Below are 18150 nucleotides of genomic sequence, written 5' to 3' on the forward strand. Positions count from 1 at the left end.
AGCAGCGAGCCTCCCCGGTGACTGAGTTCTCGCATATGCTTGCTGGAGCCTAGAACTGGAAGGTCACTGTCATGAGACAGTGGCTGCCCAGTGGACTAGAACGTGTATCATTCTCCATGGATGAGAGGAACTCGCCGACTCCAGGGGAGCTTGCTCCACAGTCAACTGCGGGTTCTTTGAAGTGGGCCTCGATGACAGGGAGAAAGATGTCACTGCCCCACCCCAGAGCATCCTGTTGATATGGAAACCATGCCTCCAAACGCCAACACACACACACACACACACACACACACACACACACACACACACCACAAATCCACACAGTAAGAGCCACAGATTCTCTTTGATTTTTAAAAACTTTATTTAAGGGGGGCTGGAGAGATGGCTCAGTGGTTAAGAGCGTTGCCTGCTCTTCCAAAGGTCCTGAGTTCAATTCCCAGCAACCACATGGTGGCTCACAACCATCTGTAAAGAGGTCTGGCGCCCTCTTCTGGCCTTCAGGCATACAGACAGGATATTGTATACATAATAAATAAATAAATAAATATTTAAAAAAAACTTTATTTAACTTTATTTAATTTTATGTATGAGTGCTCTCTGCATGTACACCTGCTTGCCAGAAGAGGGCATCAGATCCCATTGTAGATGGTCATAAGCCACCCTCTGGGTGCTGGGAATTGAACTCAGGATCTCTGGAAGAGCAGCCAGGGCTTTTAACCGCTGAGCCATCTCTCCAGCCCAAGCTACACAGTCTAAAGACACAACACTGCCTCTGGTGGTGGGGTCTGGGCTTGCAGCTGGGCCCTCATGGTAAGCGCTAACCCCCACAGACCAAGGGCACTTCTTTTTGGCCGGCATTTTGTAGTGGATGAGCGGTTTGCTTCTCATGGCCTGCCAGACAAGAAGCAGGCCCTCCCCTCTACAGAGGAAATAGATACAGGGCCGGGATCTCCTGGACTAAAGACTGAGGCCTCTGGTGAGACAGTGTTTGATGTGTGCCCTCGCCGTCCCCAGCCCTTACTTTTGTGGAGGAAGAAGCTGTAGTTTGAGTCATCTTGCTACAGAACAAGGTCCTCCAGGCAAAACAACCACCGCCATCACCAGACCGGCTGTGTCTGCTTCCAGGAGGGCCTGTTGACTGTTGACTGACCTTTCCTCACCGGACAGACTAGGGAAGGTCACCAGACCTTCACCAGAAATTCCAGCTGCCCCTCCCAGCCACTTTTATGAAAGTCTGTGCTAAATCACGTGGCCTTTTGCTGGGGCAGCGCCAGGGTATACAGGCTGAGGGAGGCCGACAAGGCTCAGAGCCATCCTGTGTGCTGGGCAGAGACTTTCCAGTGTGGTTGCTTTGACCAATAAACCCACTGGTTTATCCTGGCGGGGGGGGGGGGGGGGGGGGATTTAGGCTTGTCATTGGGCTTAGGAGGAGGAGATTGTCTTATGTCTCCCCAGGTATGGTGGTTTGAATGATAAATGTCCCCCTTGATCTCCAGCATTTGAACACCAGCCAGCGGCGCTGTTTGGCGAGGTCATGGGGAGGGGCAGCCTTGCTGAAGGAAGTGTGTCGTGGGGGCGGGAGGCAGATTCAGAGAGCAGAAGACATCATGGTACTTCACACACTGCTCTGCCTCTTCCTTATGGTTGGAATATGGCTTCTCGGCTTCCACCGTGGCCTCCATGCCTGCCGCTTGCCGTCACGCCTCCCCGTCATTCTGGACTCTCATTCCTCTGAAACGGGAAGCCAACACAAGTGCCCTCTTCCTTAAGTTCCTTCCGGCGACCTATCATGAGAACAGAAAAATAGCTAATACCTCAGGGAAGGAATTCTCACAGATTCACAGCCAGAGGGTGGGCAGAAGCCCTGGGCTGGCAGAGGGGCTCTTCAGGGCCTCTCAGCCCCAAAGCTTCATAGTGCGCCACTTAGTCCCAGATTCAGAGGCCAAGGGCACATGTGGGGGGGGGGGCATGGACGGACAGAGTAGTTCCTCAGCTCCATCTCTGCTGAAGACAAGCCCTGAGTAGTTGCTGGTGACATCCCTAGAATCTGTACTCCAGGCCCACCTGCAGCCCTTGATGCTGGTTGGGCTTCTCATACCTGCTAGCAAACAAGCCGCTGACCTAGGCGTGAGCTGGAGCCCCCATTCCAGGTCCCGAGGGGAAGGGCTACCTGCAGAGACAAAGTATCTCACTGATTTGCTGAGGCTGCCTGGTCGGGGAGTCCCGGAGTCAGTTTCTGTCTGCTGGTTATGTTCCCTAACACGGGCTTTTTCACGTGGGTCTTGGGATCAAACTCAGGTCCTTATGCTCCTGCGAAGCAGTTTATAGATTGAGCTCTTTCTCCAGTTCTTCTTGTCTGTAAACCTTAATGGGCCAGAGGAAGAGTCTAGTGGTGCCACCTTTGACCTGGAAGCTGTTAGTGGATGAAGTCACTGGGAGGTCTGATCTGCAGCCAGGCCTCATTCTCGGAGAACTCCGGTCACTTGCTCTGGGCTGACTCCAGATGGCAGGTTTCGTGTGTCGCTGCTCCTTCTGAATCTTCTTCATTTTAAAGTCACATAAAAATAACTCAGTTCTCTGCTGGATCGTAGTCCTTGGCTGCCTTTGACACAGGCCTGTGGGAGGAGGTCCAAGCCAGAGCCATTCCCGGTCTGGGGTTCCTTCCAGGACCATGCCGAGGCCTGGGATGCAGAAGACCCCCCAGCCTCTCCTGGTCGGCAGCCTCCTTTGTGGCTTCTCTGGAAGGGTCGCCTAGCAGGGATGCCCATTTTAGGAAGTCAGAAAAACAAACAGCATAAAGAAAATAAAAACTTTGCCCCAGAAACCCCAAAACATGCTGTTTTCCCAGTTGGGTTTGGGGAGAAGGGATCACATGCCCCGGGTTGCTTAAACTCACTCAGATCCTCTTGTATTTCTTTCTGAAGCCAGAGGGCAGGTAGTCGGTGTGGGTGTTGAGCTGGCCCAGAGGAAGGACAGGGCACCCTCTGTCCCCAGCATCCCCTGCAGAACCGTCTCATCCTGAAGTGACTCAGGCCACAGGAATGTCCAATGCCGCCCTTTTTGGCTGACTATTCCTTACCCCAGTTTCTATCCTGGAGACTCAGTGGCTGTTCACCAGTGCTAGGTGGTCCTGGACCTGGGTGGTGCCTCCTAGGAGTTTCTTCACTGACTCCATGGGGGTGGGGAAAGGTGGTGCTGATGGCATTCATCCACAGATGCGGTGTCACTCACCCGGTGTGGATGGGCTGTTGATGGTGGTGAGGTACCCACACTTTAGCACACTCAGGAGAAGATTCTCTCTCCACTTCTCCTCTGTGTCCCCTGGGCACCTCACTTAAATCACAGTCCTAGTCCGGAAGGTGTGCCAGTTCCAGGGACCGCTTCTAAGTTTCCTTACAAACCCCATCTACCTGTTCATTCATCCGCCTACCCATCCATCCGTCCCATCTATCTGCTCACTTATTTAACCATCCACCCATTCACCTACAAGTCCATCTGCTTATCCATCTATTCCCCCCATCCATCTTCCTAACCACACATCCTTTTCCTGGGGCACTGGCCAGGAATTACAGACTAGGTGAGTAGTTGAACGGATGAATAGATGGATAGATGGGTGGACGGATGAGTGGTGTAAGAATGTAGGAGTCTAAAGAGAAGCTGTCCTCTTTGACTAACAGCCAGGATGTGTATCAGATGGCTGAGGGCACAGGGAAGTGCCTAGGTCTAGCCCAGGTGGCCATCTTGCTGTTCTGGATGGGCGGGATAGCCTTTCTGGCCTAGGTTGGCGTGTCCCTCGTGACTATCTGAAGGATAGTTATGTGGCATTTAAGAGGGTCACTCCCTGAACACCGTGACCTGGCTATGGTAAGGTGGCAACATGGGTTCTTGAGTTTGCTCCTCTTGGCAGCCCTTGCGTGTGCTCAGCTTAGCACCTCACCAAGTCCTCAAGCTAAGGCTTGCCCACCACAAGACTCTGCAACAAGGGAGTGCCAGCCAAGGGGCACCTGTGGCTGGAGGCAGAGTGTGGCGGAGACTTAGCGGATCCAGACTCGCCTGTGTTCCTTCTTGGGGCAGAGAGAGAGCATCCCACCTTCCCTCAATGCAGTCTGGAGGGAGGATGACTTGGAGGATGAATGGAGCTTCATGGTGTCTGGGGAAACTCTATTGATTGAGCAGGTGTGAGTTTGTTTTTTTTTTAGAGACAATGTTTCTCTATAGTCCTGATTGCCCTGGTCATCCTGGGACTCACTCTGTAGACCAGGCTGACCTTGAACTCAGAGATCTGCCTCTGCTTTCCAAGAGTTGAGATTGAAGGGCTGTGCCACCACCACCCAGCCAGTTATGGGCCTTAAGTGGTTGGTCCAGGTTGAGCGCTAGCCCCTCTCCATCAGCAATCCGCACTGTGAGGATATTTGACCTGGACCCAGACATGGAATCTCACTATAGTTCCAGCTTCTGGTAGCTCTGTGGCCCCAGGCAGGTTACCCTGAGACTCAGCTTTCTGACCTGCACAATGGGTCCTGTGTCAGTTGTGTGAAGCACCCAGGTGGGTGGCTGTCATCGTTCTGAGGGACAGGTGGAGACCTGTCTGGGTTTATTTGGTTCTGCAGCCCGTGGCAGGTGCAGAAGTGGGGATACTCCTGTGTTTGCCACCCACCAGGAGACGGAGCCTGGCGGCCTTGTGTGACCTTTTCTCTTTGTTTCTGTCTGTAGGAGTCACGCGGACCTCCAGCGGCCGCCTACGGAGGCTTGCGGATCCCACGGGCCCAGGTAAGCTGCTCGCACGCACACATCTTGGCCTCCTTTGAGACATGACTCCCCATATGACTTTCCTGGCGGGGTAAAGCCCCTTGCTGTGGTGCCTGTATTTGATGTTTCTATGCAGGTAGCCAGGTTAGGGTCTGCCACAGCTTTTCCACCACAGATAGCCACCCCCAGGCACAGGATAGAGAAGTAAGGAAGTGGGCAGAGCAGGGTGACCTTATTTTGCGGTGAATAAACCGTGGTAGGATGTCTTCGCCTGTGGCCCATTCAGTGTCTGTGGACAGCTCCAGTAGTGGGCTGTTGGTACAGGGAAGGGAGTGTCACGTGCTGTTCTTTCCGCTTCTTCTGAGTGTTCAAACTTCTCCCCAATAACCGTTGGAGGGGAGGAGACAAACGGGCCCTTGTCAGGGCTCTGGGACCACCTGGGAAGGAATTTCCTCTCCGAAGCGGGCAGGAGACTGTTGGTGACCAGAGATGATGAAACCCGCCTCCGTAGCAAATGATACCCTTTTGGGGTCATGTTCTCATCTACGCAAGTGTGTTGGGGGGCTAGCTGGGGTGAACAGAGGAGATACATGGGCCGAGAATAGGTAGTTACTGCAGATGGGGGGGGCAGACATCGTCATGAGACACCAAAGGAAACCCACAGTGACAAATTGCCATCAACACTACCCCAGGAACCAAGCTCTTCAGTCCCAACCCCACGGAGGACTTCTTCCAGGCAAGGGCATCCCACCACCTGGGCCCGCTGCCAGAGGAACACTCCGCTGGTTGGACGATCTTGCTTTGTGTTGTGGGAAGGATGGCCGGGAGCCACGTGTGCCCATTGGCCATTGAAATGGAGGCTTGAGGTGTATTGTGGGTTTGCACAGAATTTATTTTCAATGAAATTGAACATAAATTGTTATATAAATTTGTAGCTATGGAAACAGACTATTCTGGACCAACCAGGACTGCCCAAGGCTCCAGAATTCTAAGCATCCCCAAGGCTGTGTTGCTTTTCTTAGCTCCTTCTTCTGGGTGTGGCCTGGCCGAGGGTGACTGGCTCTTCGCAGGGTGCAGTGGTGACGTCAGGGATGGCGCTGGGCTTAGCATATGTGTGACATAGATGGTGCGCCAATGTGACCCTGGGGTTGAGTACGTGTGTGATGTGGATGGTGTACCAGTCTGGTGCTGAGTGCCATGTGTGATGAGTCTGGGTGTCGGGAGAGAAGGGTGATGCCCCAGCTGGAGGTGCCTGGGCCACTGAGCAATTCAGCGGTTAAGAGGCACCCCGCCCACTGTAGCCACGAGACCCACTAACCACTAGCCAGCCCTGCTACTGCTGTGTGTCTGGACGCCTTGTGCTTGGGGCCCCTTGCTTTGCAACTGCTCTGCTTCTTTCTCTTCTTCTTGTTGGCCAGCCTTGACCCAAAGGGTTGGAGATAGGCGGCATTTAGGGGTTCAGGTCTTGGAGAGTTGGTACCCTTGAGCTGCATGCATGAGGTCTCCCTCTGCTGTTGCCTCCCCAGGCTCAGGCCAGCCAGTTCTGTGCCGTCAGCACTTGGCAGCCTGGACTTGCTTGGCTTGGAAGCCTAAGGCATAATTTGCAGGAGCCTGAGGCTGCGAGCAGTGATCTAGTTTTGCATGGGGTCTGCCTGCTGACACACACAGTCTTCCCCAGGGCCTCTGCCGGCTCCCGTGGGACACCCTTTCCTGTTCTCATCTCTACGGCCTGCCTCCCTGCTGCCGTGACCCCAGAAGGGTTTTCTGCCAGACTCCAGGTCCCTACTTGGGACCCCCCTTTGCCCCTGTCTTCTTTCTAACCTTGGTCACACACCCTAGCTGGTCTCCTGTCTAGTACTTTCTGTTTGCTTCCCTGGGGAGAAATGAGGACTGTTGGGTCCATTTTCTGTTCTTTCTGAGTCGTTTAGGTCTGGGCACAAGTTACAGTCTCTTATCTCAGGTGACATCTGCAATATAGCTTTGCATTTTCTTACTTTTCATATTTATTTATTTATATTTTTGTGGTACTTGGAATTGGACCTAGGGCCTTGTGCATATTAGACGAAAGTACCAACATTAATCTCATTAATTAAAAGAAAAAAAAGAACAGCCATGGTGGTTCATGCCCAATAATCCCCACGCTTGGGAGTCTGAGAGGAAGAGTTGCCTTGGCCTGGCCACACAGTTTTCAGGCTAGCATGGCTCACAATATGAGACCGTCTCAAAAGCATCCCAGACCAGCTCAGTGTAGTGGTACATGGCTGGTATCCCAGCATTTTGGAGGTAGAAACTGGGGGATCAGGAGTTCAAGGTCATCTTTATCTTCGTAGTGAATTCAAGGTCAGCCTGAGCTCCATGAAACCTCCTCAACAAAACAACAATTGATTATAAGGAATAAGATACCCTAACACAGAGTTGCCTACCAGCCATCTCTAGCAGCGAGATGTTGCCGGGTACCCAAGCCTCCCGGAAATCTTCCCCTCACTGTATCCCTGCCAGGGTGACTGTGGAACCAGAAAATAGCCTAGGTTTGGGATATCTGTGTTTTGCTTCTGGATAGTCTATATCCCCTGTATACTAACAGCATCACATAATTGCATATCCCCTGTATACTACCAGTGTCACATAATTGTTGGCTGTTTGCTTATGTTGCAACTTTTAGGGGTTAGGTTAAACTGTGGAAGCCCTCATGGATTTGGCTCGCTGATTCCTCCTGAGAGCCGGTAATTTGTCTACCCTTTGCCCTGCTGGGCTTCTATAGATCTTTTCTCTGCTACCGACCCTGCTGGGAAGGCTCTTCTGTACGCCTTCTTAGGTGGGGGGTGGGATGAACAGATACCCACCTGCCCTTCTGAACATTGTTACAATACCCTTCCCAGTGGTTTTCTGGTCTGTTCTCCCACCCTTGTCTCCTTCCTATGCTCTAAGCGGCCTGTTTGGGCAGACTGCCTTCATCGACCTTTGCCCTGGTTCCCACGACTCACACAGCATTTCCTGGGCTGACTTGGAGCTTCTCTACCTCCAGCCCCAAATCCCTGGAGCCTTCCGTGCCATCTGGTGTGTGCTGGAAGCCTGCTTCTGCCTTCCAGTACCTCTGAGGTCTGTGGCTTTGTGTCTGATCCCGCCATCGGTCGACTCATCTCTAAGATGCTTGTCTTTGCGGACGTCATCGGCCAATTACTTTGAGATAAGGTCATCCCAAACTACCAAGTCCAGGGACTGGAGGAGAAGCCACAGGAAGGTGAAGCCAGGGATAGGGACTAGAGTACTCCAGTCATAAGATGGCCTGAGAAGTGGCCAGGGATAGCTCTCCCTCGCTGCCCTTCAGGAAACGTGGCTTGCCTGCACTCTGATTTTGGACTTCTGGCTTCAAAGCCGCGAGAGAAGCGAGTTCCAATGTGTGAAGTGCCCCCATTGGTGGATTCGCGACATGGAGTCACGTAGCACTCCGACACCTTCCTGTCTGTCCTGGACAGATGTCCCTCCTGTGAAAGGGTCTCTCCCTGACACACCGTGTGGGGACACAGATGTGCGAAGATGGGAAAGGCTCCCCCAACGGCTGTGCTCTGCCTCCCTTGGTTGGTGCCCCAGGCTCCCTTTGATCTCTTACACACCCCTTACACACCCCTTACACACCCCTCGTTAGGGAAGCCACCTTGCTGCCAGGCACACTTGTTTGTAACTAATTGTCAACTGCTGCCACCCCTAGAAGGGGCCCTGTCCTGTGTGTCCTGTTGTTTCTCAGGGCTGTGTGTCCTGCTGTCTTGGGTGGGTGTGAGCACTGACAGCCGGTGACCCTGTGCCAGGCCATGTTAACACGTGTGCCACATGAAGGGAGCATGTGGAGGGAGAGGTTGCAGAGGGCCTTGCCTCTGCGCTCCTGTGGGCACCCCTGGTTCATCCCTTCTGCCCCGACCCAGTGGTTCCCCACGCCCGCTTTTCGTCAATGCCTGAGCCTCACCACCTGTTCAGAGCGGTTTCTATTTCTGTGTTAAAATGCCGTGGCTAAAAGCAGCTTGGAGAGAAAAGGGTTTATTTTACCTCACAGATTCTAGTCCGTCACAGAAGGAAGTCAGGGCAGGAACCCAAGGCCAGCACTGAAGCAGGTCCCATGGAGGATGCTGCTTACTGGCTTGCTCAGCCTGCTTCTTATAGCACCCTGGACTTCCTGCTCAGAGGCTGCACTGCCCATAGTGATCTGAGCCCACTCACATCAATCATTAATCAAGAAATGCCCCCACAGGCTCACCTACAGGCCCATCTGATGGAGCCCTTCTCTCAGCTGGGTTTCCTCTTCCAAGACACGTCTAAATTTGTCAAATTGACACAAACCAAGCAGGACACTGCCTACCCAAGTCCTCAATGAGGCCAGGAGTTTCACATCAGCCTTGGCCTCTGCCTCTTCGCCCCACACAGGCCAATCCCTGACTGTTTGCCCTCTGGGGACCCTAGGTGAGCCAACCATGTTTTGGGCCACACCCCTATCTCCACTGTCTCCTCAGACCCCTGCTTGTTCTTCCTCTTGCAGGCTCCTCCCTGTGCATAGCTGAGTTCATGGTACCAAGTACCGCATCTGTTCCAGGGAGCAGGCTACACCCCCTGGATAGTCACCTCTGCCTGGGCTAGCCTGCTCTCTTCCTCTCTGGTGGAGCTTCCTCTGGAAAATGGCTTTCATGTCCTGCTGGTTCGAAGCAGGATCCTGAGTAATACTGGCTGGCCTTAGTTAGGAGATGTCCGTGGCCATTCTGTCCCCTATGCGAGGGGCACATGGCTGGCGATGTTGGATCAGACTTCACAGAAGTGAGTGGGGCTAGCCAAAAGAGCCAGTTTAAAACAGAAGTAATAGACTTCTTTTACTTTGGCCAAGAAGTAGCCGTGTGTATCCTAGGGCAGAAGGCCAAGGGAGGAGCAGGAGGAAACAGAGGGTTTCGGCAGTTGCTATCCACTAGGCTCTTAGGACTGTTTAAAAAATGTTTAATTATGTGCATGTGGGGGGTATGTGAGGGAAGGTGCCTACGGAGGCGCCAGATCCCCCTGAGCTGGAGTTAAAGGTGATTGTGGGTCACCAGAGGTGGGTGCCAGGACCCAAATTCAGTAGTCTGTGCTTTTTGTTATTGTTGTTGTTGTTGTTGTTTTTCAAGACAGGGTTTCTCTGTGTACCAGAGCTTGGCTGTCCTGGAACTCACTTTGTAGACTGGCCTCAAACTCATAGATCTGCCTGCCTCTGCCTCCCAAGTGCTGGGATTAAAGGCGTGCGCCACCATTGGCTGGCAAGCGGTACGCGCCTTTAACTGCTGAGCCATCTATCCATCCCAGGACTGTTTTAAAAATTATTTTATGTGTGTGAGCTTTGTGTGTCATTACATCACATGCATGCAGTGTCCTTGGAGGTCCGAGCGGGCACTGATCATCTGAAGCTGGAATGATTGATCGTTATGAGCCCCCATGTATGTGCTGAGAAGCAAACCTGGGTCCTCTACACTCTGCGCGGGCAGCGAGTGCTCCTCAACACTGAGCTCTCTCCCCAAACCCCAATGAACTTAGGGTTTTTCAAATGTTTGCTTGGTTTTGTTTTTGTTTGTTTAGGACAGGATCTTACTATGTAGTGCAGGTTGCCTTCAAACCCGAGATCCTCCTGCCTCAGCCTCCTGAGTGCTGGGAGTATAGGCAAGTGGCACCATGCTTACTATTAAGATGTCAGTTCAGGGAACAGGAAGCCTGGGGGAGTGCCGCTCATCAGGATGGCTTCCTGGCCACCCGTGTCTCCCATGCCAAGCAAGGCAGATGGAGCACATCTTCAACCTTGCAGTCCTTTTGGGAGGAGCTGGTTTGGACTGGCTGTGTGGTGCATTCTCAAATTCATTGTTTATCCAGCAAATATTTATTTGGTGCCTACTGAGCAAGCAGAAGGCGGGCTCCCCGTGGGAAGTGGAAGACTCCTGGGCTGTACCTGCACACCTCTTTCTGCTTCAGTTCCCACTCTGGTTTGAGTGCAGCTGGGGGTGGGGTGGGGTGGGGTAGGGTAGGGGCTTTGGGTGGCTGAGCGTTGAGGACCTTTAGTGAGGAATATGGGTCTTTTCGATCTGGGCTGCTTCTCCCTCTTCTTGGTCGTCCTCCACACAGACCTGGAAGGGTGCCAATGTGCCAAGTTCAGGTGGCGTGGTCTGTAAATCCTGCCACGGAGGTCCCCCCCCCCACTGCACCCCTGCACAGAGCTGGCCAGTATTTACTTAGGAAGGCGGATCTTGAGATATAATAAAAAGCGGAGAGAAGCTTCTAAATAGGAATGTTATGGCCCCAGACTGGAAGCAGCTTGCTGGGGAAGCTGCAGTAGCCCAGCCAGGGCCTCTTCCGGCTGCCCACTTTGTTGGCAGGTATGGTAGCAGGATAGTTGGGCCGGCTCCAAGGCGGCAGCCTGAATGCCGTTGTTCCTAATTCAGGGACCTGACTGGAAATGAAAGTATTTTATATATTGATTATTATTTTTGCATAGACCCTAGCTATGCAGTCCTGGCTGATCTAAAGCTCACTATATAAAGCAAGCGGGGCTAGAACTTACTGTAATCCTCCTGCCTCTGCCTCCTAAGGGCTGAGATTACAAGGGTGTGCCAATACACTTGACATAGGAAACTCTCTGTGTATGTGTATGTGTGTGCTCACGCATGCACACGTGGGCATGTATATGGGCTTGCACATGCATGCATGTACGTGGACGTGTGTGAGGGCGTGCACGTGTGTACATGCGTGCATGTGTGTGAGTACGTGTATGCATGTGTGTGCATGTTTGTAGGTATATGTGTGCACACAATTGTGTGTGTGCACATGTCTGCTTGTATGTGTGGGGGCCAGATGGCAAGCTTGGCTGTCGTTTACCGGATGCCCACTACTTTTTCCTTTTTCTTTTTAAGACAGGCTCTGTCATTGTCCCAGACTATGTTAGCCTGGGCTGGCCAGCGAGCCCCGAGGACCCTCCTGTCTCTGCCTCCCTAGCACTGGGATGAGGTGTGAACCACTATGCCCGGCCTTTTTACATGGGTGATGGGAATCAAACTCAGGTCCTCGTGCTTGGAAGACAAGTGTTTTATTGCCCGAGCTATCTCGTCAGGTTTCCAAATGTCATTTGTTTATGTAGCATTTATAGGGCCTCCTAACTTGGGTTTGAGTGCTCTTGAGTCCCTGCCCTGAGGGAGGGTACGAGGCAAGTGACAGGAACCAGCCTAGAGAGGTACAGTATCCTTTCTGCTGGGCTCTGTACCTCCCTCCATGCAGGACCTACCCCTTTCCCCAGAGCACACCAAGAGCCCAGAGCCCCTCACAGCCCCTTTTCCCTGGGCCCTGTCATGTGGTCACAATCATGTGACTGGTCACAGCCATGTGATGGTCCTTCCTTTCCTGTTCCCCTGGGGTCTCCAGGTTACCGACAGTAACTCGGGCTGCCTGATCACCTAGTACTTTTTTCTGTCCCCCCAGTGTTGGGTATGCAGATCTGTGCCCCCAGAAGGGGTCCGAGGAGCTAGGATGGCATGTTGGCATCTTAACTGGACATGCTGTCGGATGCAGTCTGGGAAAATCCTCGTGGTTTAAGGTCCCAGTTCCTGGTTGCTCTCTGAAGTCACCTGTACCCTTTCCTCTGGCTCCATAGGAGTTGACACTTTAATTCAGGGGAAGAGGAGAAGAGAGGGGACTCAGGAGAAGTCACACCATGAAAGTTCCAGGGGCAGAGTTGTCTGGGAGAGTCAAGTCATGTTATGGGATAGGACAGAGAGGAGGAAGCAATCCTGGAAGGCTTCCTGACAGAGACGATAATGCCTGAGTCCCCAGCTGCTCCTTCAGGTGGGTTTGTGCCCAGTGAGCTCGTCTGCAGCTTGGACAGGGTTGTAGAATTGTGAATGACATCACAACATGGTGTGGCTGGGGCATCTCGGGCATGGGTGTGGGTCAGTGCTTGGTGGGGGACAGTACGCTGACCTGGGGACCGGAAGGGCCTTTAGATGTGTTGACCTAACTTCAGAGAGGCTGGCGGTGAGAGCTGGGTCTCTGGGCTGGCATAGGCAGATGCTTCAGAGCTGTGTGCTGGGGGTCCTGCCTCCGCAGAAGAGCAAGCCTTGCCCTCACTGGAAAACCTGTTGAAACTAAGCTAGTCCTCACATGCTACCGCATTTCCTGAGCGTAAGCGCCACAGTTCCTTGTGTTACCATGGAGCGGGAGGGCTATGAGTGGCTTTTGAGTTGCCCCTAAGGCCTACACACACTGTGGACAGTGGATCTCTTGGCTCTTGTAGCCGGGGCTGGCCCTGCCTCTCACCCTTTCTTGTCACAGCCTCCGCCTATGATTAATGCAGGCTCCGTCTGAGCAATCGGCACTGCCGGGGTTTTGGTTTCAAATAACTCCCCTCTTTGGGCCAGAGCGCTTAGATTTTTAGGCATGGCTGGGAAACAAACTGGGTCCTCAAAAACTGAGGGGCACAGTGACTGCAGAGACCACAGCATGAAGCCGAGGGCGTGGACGGCTTGGCATCAGCAGGAGTCACCAGCCCCAGCCTGGGCCTGCTTGCCGTCCTGGGCCACTGGTGCTCACGGCCTCTCAAATCCTGGTTTTGTGCTGCCCTAGGAGTTGGGCCTGGGGAGTCTCGTGTGGAAGAAACGATTTCCTCTTCCTATTTTTTTGTACTTACTGTGATAGAATGGATAGGCATTGTGTTTATAAGCAGAAAAACTATCAAGGAGTCTGTTGTCAAAGTCAAGAAAGAGAATAAATAATACCAGGCCCGGGAGGTACACATTTGTAATCTTAGCAATTTGGAGGTGGAAGTGTGGATGGGGGGACTGGCAGGTTAGAGTCGGGGGCCGGAGCAAAGGCTCAGCAGTTAAAGAGCCCTTGTTGCTCTTGCAGAGGACCCTGGTTCAATTCCCAATATCCACATAGTGGCTCCCAACCATCCATAACTCCAGTTCTAGGGATCTAACATCCTCTTCCAGCCTGCTTGGGCACAAGGCACGGGCATGGTACATATATGAACATCTAGACAAAACACTGAAATACATAAAGAGAGAAATCTAAATCTAAACAAACAAACAAAACAAAAAACCCCACGATTTTCAGAGACAAACTCTGCTTCATGCTACATGCTGGAGGCTAGCCTGGGCTATCTAAGACCTTATTTCAGAAAAGTTCTTTCCTTCTGGGGGCGGGAGGAGGAGAGAAGGAAAAAAAAACCCAGCCCACCATGACTTTCCTCCTCCTGCTTTCCGCCTGTTTGAGATGGAAATGGTCGTTACTGCTCAGTGAATGGCTGATGTGCCCAGCCGGTCTGCAGAGGGCACTTGCCTTGTGCTCCCAGCTGCCAAAACAAGTTACCACAACTAACTGGTGGGGTAAAGTGATACAAATGTATTTTCTCACAGCCCTGGGGCTACCAGTGTGCTTAGCATCACCTTGGCTGGGCAGTGCTCTACCCTCTGGAGGCTTCCAGGGAGCCCCTTGCCTCCCTCTGCCACCTGTGTGGGGCTCCAAGTGTCCCTTGGCTTTTGGCCACATCATTCCAACCTGCAGACACGTCTTCAACTCTCCGGAATCTGTCTTGACTTCCTTCCCTCTCATTTTAACACCTCCCCCCCAAGAAGCAATTGGACAGGAAGCTATTGAAGAGAGTCCCTTCAAAACTGTGCTGAAGAGACTGATGGGTAGCTACTAAGTTGCGGGCTTCTGGTGGGGGTAGGGGTGGGGTTGAGAAAGGACTCGGTTTTCTTTAAGGGTCTGGCCACTGGGAGTTTGACCATGCTCCAGTGAGTGTATGGGCAACACAAATTAGACGTGGTATTTTGGGATTTTTTTTTGTTTATTTTGGGGGGGCACAGGTGGGAGGCTGGGTCCGGGAAGAAGGGGAAGTGAGTGTGGTGGGGTGTATAGTATGAAACTCCCAAATAATTAATAAAGATATTATGCTGGGAAAAATACAAATTTTCAAGAATTCTTTCTTCACTCCCATCTCCTTCCTTTAGCTCCTCCCAGACATAGCCCCACCTCCCTGCCCTCCTAACTTCTTGTGTTCATTCTTTTTCATTAAATAATTCATCAACTCCAGTTTTCATTGCCCACCTGTAGGCAGAGGCTGCTTGTTCATTTCCTGGCCGGCCAACACCCGAATAATAACACAGAAACTGTATAGGGATGTGTCTTTCTCCTTTGGTGGCTGCATGGCGTCTCCCTGACTCCGCCTTCTTTCTTCCTCTATCTCTTTGGAATTCCTGCCTTACTCTATTCTGTCCTGCCGTAGGCCAAAGTGGCTTCATTCATTAACCAATGAAAGCAGCACATATACAGAAGGACCTCCCACACCACCCACCTACCTCCGAGTGTGTGTGTGTGTGTGTGTGTGTGTGTGTGTGTGTGTGTGAGTGTGACCATCTACCATCATGAGAGAGCTGGCCTACCACGCCCTTTAGAAAAACCGACTCCACCCATCAACTGCCTTCGCTCCTCAATTAGGGGTGGGAGGCTCATGAAGCCCTCCCCCCTCCATGCTGGACACGTCGTCTTGGCCTCTAGAAGCTCTTATGCAGACAGCTACAGCTGCTGTAAGTCCATTGTTCTGTCACGTCCGGGAGACACGGTTAGGATCCATCCTCCCTGACCTCCGGCTCTTATCGCCCGCCTTCTCGCCTCTCCCCCAGGTCCCTGGGCCTTGGAGAGGGTGTGGGATGTTAAATGTGTGTTTGCAGCTGAGCGACTTTTACTCTATTAATTCAACCAGCTGTGAGTTTCTGTTTAACCACTGTCCTCTGCACAGAAAAGAACTTCTCTGTTGAATTCTTCCTCTTTCTAAGAAGTTTTTTTTTTAAATTATTTCCGTGTATTTATTGTATGCTTGGGAGTTGAGTGCTGCGGAACATGTATGAAGATCAGAGGTCAGGCGTGGGTGGCAAGTACCTTTCCCACAAGAAGCCATCTCGTTGGCCCCCCTCACGTAGCCCAGGCTGGCCAAACTTGGCTGTATATAACCAAACTGACCTTGAACTCCTGATCCTCCTGCCTCCACCCGCCCAGTGCCCGGGTTACAGGTGTGCACTAAAGCACCTGGTTTCTGTGATGCTGGGAGTGGAGCCTAAGGCTTTGTGTCTATGAAGCAAGCATTCTTCCAACTTAGCCACATCGCCAGCCTCAGATGTCCCCCTTAGGGACACATATGCTGCTGCTTTCGGGACACCTGAGCGATGCAGGGACAAAGTCTTCATCGGAAGCCCCGTTCCTAACAAGGCCTCAGTCATGGGTTCTAGGATGTGAATTCTTAGGGGACCATTGGTCAACTCTTCCCGTGCCCCAGCCTCTCTCCACTAAGGCCATTCCCAGCTCTCTCACGATGCAGGCTGCCCTTTGAGGCTCCACTCCACGTTCCCTGGCAGGGACATTTCGCTTGATGTCTCCCAGGAGGCTAGAAATGATCTGCATACTCCCACAGGAAGATGCCTTACTGTCTAGGGAAGGGCATTTGGGGTCCTGCTCCAGACAGGGAGAGGATGGGCCTGAGGGGGCATCTTGGGCTTGGGGGTGCTTTAGCTATGGGATGGAGGATGCTGGCCTTGGGAACCCGAGCACAGTGGACAGTGGATGGCTTATCTGAAAGCTGTGATGTTTGGGCTAGTGAGCACCCAGTGGCGAGGCATGAGTGCTTTCCCAGGCTCGTCATGTGCCCTCTCTTTTTCAAGAGAGACTGTAAGTCTGAGTGAGGCAGGATTATACATGCCCGTAGTCCTGGTGCTCTGGATGAAAACCGTGAGGATCTCCACAAGTTCAAGGCCAGCCTGATTTGCTTAGAGTTCCAATCCCTGGCTCAAAATACCAACAAAAACCCAAATCAATAAAGAGATACCGTTTTTATAGAAACCCTGACATGGAATACATTTTCTTTAAGTAGAGATTGGACAGCAAAGCCCTCGCTTGCCACCAGGTTTGAATGATCTTTTGGTACAAGGATGTCCTACACCCTAAGGTCCTTCCCCTAAATCCTCCTACTGGTACTGCTAAGTCCATCAACCCAGCCAGGGCTCTGAGCAGGTGCCGAGGGCTCCTCCTACCCCTACCAGGTGAGCAGCCCCTGGACCAGGTGGCCACCAGGAAATAGAGCTGAGCCCTGGGGCCAGCCATGCTCTCAGAGAGCCGCTGAGTCTGGGGAAATCGCAGCCGGAGGACGTGTTCCCTCCCTAGGGACTGCTGAGACTGACTGACTCATGTGTATGGGGTGGGAATCTTCCAGGAAAGCCTCCAGCCAGCTCAGCCTCTTGGGAGCGTTGGGTGGGGGCAGCCTGTCCCTCTGATGCTGCAGGCTCACAGGACAAGGGGACCTTCTCAGGGTTTGTCTTGGGCAGGTATCTGGAACCTTCTCCCTGTCCTTCGGTCTGGGAGGTGACCACTGCCTACCCAGATAGGTTGCCCGTGGCGGGGTTGAGATCTGGCCCTGCAGAGTGAGGTGAGACAGGCAGGAAATAGGCTTTTTAAACGTTTTAAAACCCAAGAAAATCACAGCATCGCTGGACGGGAGGAAAATGAAAGCCTTTGGAAGTGGCCAGGAATTTGACTCTACGAGTTGGTTTCCAAGAGCCTAAGTTAGGCATCTCCAAGTGGATATTAAAAGGGAACAGCCAGACTCCAGCGGTGGGGGCTGGAGGGGGCGGAGAGAGGAGGCGCTGCCGGAAGCTGCACGCTGGACGGCTGAGGCCACCACACTGAAGGCCAGGCAGCTGGTCCCGCGCTCAGGGAGAGGACCCAGGGACTCCTCAGGATCCCATAGAGCCCCCTTCCGTTTTTCAGTTTCTCCCCTCGTGTTCCCTATTCTCCCCTGTGTGGCAGAGACAATGCTACTTCAGTTCGGAGCAGAGACATATGACCACCACATGGAAATGTGGTAATTTGGATCTGTTCGTGATTGCAACAGATTGAAGAAATTAGACCAGACAAAGAGTGTTTTAGGAGGAAGAGGAGGAGGCAGAGAGAGGGAGGGTGACACGGTGAGAAAGGGGAGGAGGACCCCTCCGCGCAGGGGACACCGGCATCCCGTCTGCCTGCTGTAAACACATCCGTAGGAATGGAGAGAGATCGCATCACAGGTAGGCCCTCCTCGTCCCATGGCTCCTATCTCTGAACCTGACCCACGTCGAGCTGTGGCTTCACCGGTGATTCGGGAAGTGGGCACCCGGGGTCAAGTTCACTTACTTTTACAGAAATATTTCCTTTTTCTGCTGACTATTCCTCGTCGGTGAGCTGGAATGCCGCTTCCCACTAAGCCCTGCCGAGTCTGGCTTTTATTTAAACTGGGTTCCTCCGCTGTGCGATTTCTCTTTCATTTTCCGGTATGCTGCTTTCACGTCTGCGACCACTGTGAATTTAGAGACTCAGGAAGGGTGG

The 18150-nt window shown here is 52.6% G+C and overlaps 1 protein-coding gene across 2 annotated transcripts in view; it reads left to right on the forward strand.

The window, feature by feature from the left end:
* Septin9 (septin 9) overlaps positions 1-18150 on the forward strand; it is a 156979-nt gene that overhangs the window by 12774 nt on the left and 126055 nt on the right. The window contains exon 2 of one of the 2 annotated variants that reach the window (XM_050140065.1): positions 4714-4770. In XM_050140065.1, the coding sequence (XP_049996022.1) occupies positions 4714-4770 (57 nt within the window). Of the gene's footprint in view, positions 1-4713; positions 4771-17468; positions 17853-18150 lie in introns of those variants that run through there. The other variant, XM_050140066.1, reaches the window with a different exon arrangement.

This window comes from Alexandromys fortis, unplaced genomic scaffold (assembly GCF_014885135.2).
Source record: "Alexandromys fortis isolate MF-2015 unplaced genomic scaffold, M_Fortis_MF-2015_v1.1 scaffold_39, whole genome shotgun sequence".
In the NCBI taxonomy this organism is placed as follows: Eukaryota; Metazoa; Chordata; class Mammalia; order Rodentia; family Cricetidae; genus Alexandromys; species Alexandromys fortis.